Source organism: Brachionichthys hirsutus, unplaced genomic scaffold, assembly GCF_040956055.1.
Source record: "Brachionichthys hirsutus isolate HB-005 unplaced genomic scaffold, CSIRO-AGI_Bhir_v1 contig_1295, whole genome shotgun sequence".
NCBI classification, from domain to species: domain Eukaryota; kingdom Metazoa; phylum Chordata; class Actinopteri; order Lophiiformes; family Brachionichthyidae; genus Brachionichthys; species Brachionichthys hirsutus.
Window position 1 is genome coordinate 1 of NW_027181290.1, and position 5,000 is coordinate 5,000.

General features: G+C 46.6%; 1 protein-coding gene across 1 annotated transcript; it reads left to right on the plus strand.

Annotated features, from left to right (window-relative positions):
- Window positions 1-63: 63 nt before the first annotated feature.
- Window positions 64-2,314, plus strand: LOC137917432 (protein Jumonji-like; the record flags this gene model as incomplete). The annotated part of the gene is made up of 6 exons (XM_068760172.1): window positions 64-169; window positions 269-451; window positions 1,084-1,214; window positions 1,334-1,520; window positions 1,829-1,936; window positions 2,108-2,314. Coding segments are annotated over 6 exons (922 nt in total), but the record flags the coding sequence as incomplete, so codon positions are not given.
- Between the last annotated feature and the right edge of the window lie 2,686 nt (window positions 2,315-5,000).

Below are 5,000 nucleotides of genomic sequence, written 5' to 3' on the forward strand. Positions count from 1 at the left end.
TGTAACTACATAGTTTCCGCTCTGTGGACGGAGTATTATTTGACGTCCTTGTGTGATCCAAAGGTATTCTGTCCCTGCTGAGGAGAAGGCGAAGCTGGACAAGGTGGTCCATACACTGCTTCAGGCCAACGGCACCCCAGGACTAGAAATGTTAGAGAAGAACATCATGGTCGGTTCTTTCTGCGTCTGCACATTTCTTTTGCGTGCGTTTGGTTGCTGCTTCAGCGTTCTAACGGTCGTTTGCTTCCTGTCCCCGCCGGTCTTCCAGATCTCCCCGGAGGTGCTGTGCCGTGAAGGCATCCAGGTTTACCGCACGGTCCAGCGGAGCGGCCAGTTCGTGGTCTGCTACCCCGGTGCCTTTGTCTCTAAGGTGTGCTGTGGCTACAGCGTCTCAGAGACGGTGCACTTCGCCACGCCACACTGGATGAACCTGGGCTACCAGGCTGCAAAGGTCAGCACAGGCACCTCGAAATGCTCAGATATGGGGGGGGGTTTGAAACACCTTGCACGATACCTTTGTAGTTCGTGGCTGCTTTACGAGGCCTCGCTTTAAATCCGTCCCTCTGTGGACAGCAGCAGTAAAAAAAAATGTGATTTATGGCGAGTTGATTGAAACTGAAACGGATAAATGAACTTGGAACCTCGAGTTTACTTCTCGAATCGTTCCTCGCGCTGAACTTTGTGCGATTCCATCTGTGCGTCCCTCCCGGGAGTGCGCTCAGAATGTTTTTTTGATTAGTGATCACGAGCGAGCCTTTAGACCGTTGGACCTCATTACAGCGGTGATTGGAGAGATGGAAATGCCTCTTACTGTTATTACGGGGATTATGTTGACGCACGCGCACCTTCAGCAACGCCGTATTTATAGCCCGCAGCAAGGACTCGCTCTCAAGGGTAATATGACATTCATACTACGCGCTGCGCAGGAAATATGATTTTCTCAGACAGAAAAAGAACGGCAGCGGTTCTGATTCTGTTTGCACTTAATCATATTTACTTCACCTACCTTAAATGATCTCTTTAATGTTTGAGGCAAAGCAAGAAAACCAATGGCGTCGGAACAATAACTGTTTTTGACCACAGGACCTGAAGTGTCGGCATATAGCCAAACCTTTCTCCATGGAGAAGCTACTGTACCAGATCGCCACCGCTGAATCCAAGCGGGACAACGGCCTTCTCCTCACCACCATCTCTACCCTACTCAAAGACCTCAGGTAGGATGCGTTCGGATCAGAACAAGTCTATTTTCACGCCGCCTTCATGTGCGCTGCTTGATCCGGACGTTCCTGTCTTAGTCTGACTTGACGACCGTCTTTTTTTTTTATTCCAACAGGAACATAGAGATGCGCCAACGGCAGGAACTCTACGAGGCGGGCTTGCTCTCCTCCGCCCGCTACGGCACCCACGACGGCAGCCTGGGGCCCGGCGAGGGACGCAAGAAGCCCCGTGGGAAATGGCCGGCGCTGGAGTCGTCGGAGAGACGCTGCCAGATCTGCCAGCATCTCTGCTACCTGTCCATGGTGAGACGTGGCTCGCATCAGTTAGCATTTCAAAAAACGCTGTTGGGTTTCCCAGGAAACAACTAGATTTGTCATCCAAGGACTTCCTCGAAATTAGATTCATGAAAAAACAGACTATTATTCTGCGTGTTTATTTTGACGGCTTACTTTTAACGCTCTAAATTAAGGTGACTCAATATGCAAAGTTACCGCCTTGCCACCAGCGTCGGTCGCACTGCAGACATTTGCATGAATAATCAGGTTTCTTTCAGCAAAGGGAGAACTCCGGAGTCTGTTTCCACGGTAACGAGCCGGTTTGTGCGTTGCAGGTGGTTCAGGAGACTGAGAACGTGGTCTTCTGTCTGGAGTGTGCCCTGCGCTACGTGGAGAAGCACAAGTCTTGCAGAGGCCTGAAGCTGATGTACCGATACGATGAGGTAAGCTCAGCCCTTTATGCCGGGGGGGGGGGGGGGGGATCCAGTTCCAACTCTGTCCAGACGGGGGCAGCATTAGCTGCTGCTGTTTATTGTGTCTGAGTTGAAGTGTAACAAATTGACAGACAGGTCGTGAAAATTATTTATTTGTATCTTTCTCGGCTGTCCAATCAGGAGCAAATCAACAGCCTGGTGAACCAAGTGTGTGGGCGGGCCTTGTTGAAGAACGCCACTGGAGGCGGAGTCATCGTCCCCTGCCATGGTTTAGCCCCCACAAAAGCACCTCCATCTAAGAGAGGCCCCCGAAAGCGTGCCACCGTGGAGGTGTCCCTGGCACGCCTGTCCTCCAGCCACATACCCAAGGCCGCTGCTGTGTCCTGAGGGGGGGGGGGGACACTCTGCCTCACTGAGCCCTCCATAAAGCCCCCGTTTTTCCTTTCATGTCAAGCAGGGTCACGATCAATCCCTTCTTCACAATCCAATATTTAAGATTGTCTGACCTTTGAAAGTCTCCCAACCTGACCTCAGTCGCCCCTCCCCTCCCAAAAACATATTCACCTCCCCCCTTAGTACGACAGGCTGGTTTATAAAACTGAAAAAAGAAGTGAAAGATGTCTTTTTTGCACTAGTGTGAAAGATTGTTTTTTATTCTGGATGATTTTAGAATCCCACGTCGAGTCGTCCTTCACAACATGAAAGCATTAAGCGTAGCCAGAGGGCCGCGCCCTTTACCTCCACCTCGCCCCCCCCAACTCCAACGGGTTGCAGTTGTTACCTTCCTCTTGCATCACTTCCTTCTTGTCCTCCTCTCACCCTGGGATTTAAACGTATCCCCTCATCAGGCCTCACTCAGTTGTGAATGCGGGACAAAAAGAAAAGCCGCCCCTCCCAGTTTTTGGGAAATTAATTTGAGTAGTTACCCAAAGTTTCCCTCCTTAGTTTGAGGAAGAGGAGTCCTTTTTTACGTTTCAGGGGGCGGGGGGGGGGGACGCGAGGTAAAAACTTGAAAGAGACTGTTGATTTATTGTTAGTTCTGTTTTTCCAAGTTCTATTTTGAATTTTAGCTTCGTTATTTTTTATTTTTTTTGGCTAGTTCCTTTGCGAGAAGTCTTCTGTATGCTTTATCTTCGTCGGTGAATGTGAGATGGGGCGGAGCTGCAGCTGCTTGGCGTGTGAACTTTCATCGCTCACCTCGCTTCCTGGTAGTATGGAGGTATCACTCCTTCGCTAGCAAGTGAAAACCGTGCCTGAAACTTAGCGAGGAGATCCATTTTATTGGTGCTGTTGGTTATAATTACTGTATAACGACACAAATTTAAAATCCGGGGGTCGGCGCCTGCTATCGGCTAATGGCTAGCTCACGCGCCCCCATCCCACAGAACAGAAAGGCTTTTAGGCTTTCCTGGTTCTAGATGTGCAATCGTGTTAACATTCCATTCTTCCAGTCCTCTTGTTTCATCTGTACCAGTAAACATTATATATTATTTGGTGTTTTTAACTTTTGTTGCTGATGTGTTATCTCAAGTAGAGCCACTAGTCAAAGAGTGTAAAATGTGAAATATCAAATCAAAGTTCTTTTTCCTTTTTTTTTTGGCTTTTGCATTTAACATTTTTTAAAATCAACTTATTCCAGATATATTACGAGTGATTCTAGAGCGGAAAAAGTCCAACAAAAACAAAAATAACTTTTTTTTCTTTTTGTACATAATCCTGTAAATGTCTTTAAATACTTGAGCCTTTCTCTGGGGATGAGGACGAGAGAAAGGTGCGAAGGAATAGAGAAGAAGCGTTCCAGAGACGAGTGCTCGATGAAGAAAAAGCCTTACATTTCCCTTTCTTCATCCATGTGAGTTTGACGCTTACAGGGTTGCTCTGGTACGTGTATAAAACTTTTAAGTGCTGCTTATATCACCAAGAAAGAAGATATTGAGTAGCCAACGACTGCCCCCCCCCCCCCCACCCAACCTAGTTTTGTTTGTTTAGCTTTACTTTTTTAAAGAAAAGGGAAAGAAAAAATGTGTTCACAAAAAAAAAATGGGTTTTTACATTTTCATTACTGAAAATTCAACAAAAATGTAGTAGCTACTCATGTTGCACTGAGCTTGCCAGTGGTGACTGTCAAGGAAGAATCCTATAATCCAGTTTGTTGGTTGTTGTCCCTGCAGAAGACTGAACTGTTTTAGGACTATTTAATAAAATACAGAGTCGGGTGTTTTCAACATAATGAAAAGTGGTTGTCAAGTTTTTATGGCCTTACAATCTATTTTATTCTGACGGGATTTTGTTTTCATGTTTTTGTTCCTTCTATTTTCTACAGTATAAAACTACTTGCTCACGGTGGGGTCTCTGGTGACTTAATTTATTAGTGCCGCATCTCGGCCTTTCCCTCCACTCGGAAAGAGAGCCTCGCGTTACATTGACAGTTTTTTACTTTTGCAGTTTGTACTTAAGGTTTAATAAAAACTTACCGACAATTCACTGTCATTTTTTTGCCCCAACTTGCTCGTGCCTCTTTCTGTGCAGACGCTTGATAAAGTTTCCACGGCTTCTTGATTTATGCCTCACTCAGACTGCGGTTGCATCTCACCCAGAGCTGAAAGACAGTCAGAATTCGGCGGCTAATTTGCGTGTTCAACATACGAAGCAGCTTCAGGTGTGGGATATACATATTCGTCCTTTGAACAAAGCTTATCACCTAATTCATACGTGCATGTAAACCTTGATTAAAGAGTCGTGCGCCTCAGCAGCTCACCCACTTTCAAGGCCGTTTAGTTATAGAACGCTATTTCTGCTATTCCTTATTATACAGGGATTAAAAACACTTGATGTAGTGAAATCGCTCAGCCTGCTGAAGAACTGCCCATCCATCCAGCTTTCCATTTGTGAAGGAGCTCCAGGCAGGGGCTGTAAATCAGCCCAGGGACTGTTGCTCAAAACCCTGAACCCCCGCTCACATTTCATTCTCCGAAACACTCTTGAAAGGCTTAGATGAAAATCTTTACAACGCTGGGAGAGAAACATTTATTACCAACAAGTCAGTAGTTGTAGGCGGAAGGGGAAAAGAAAT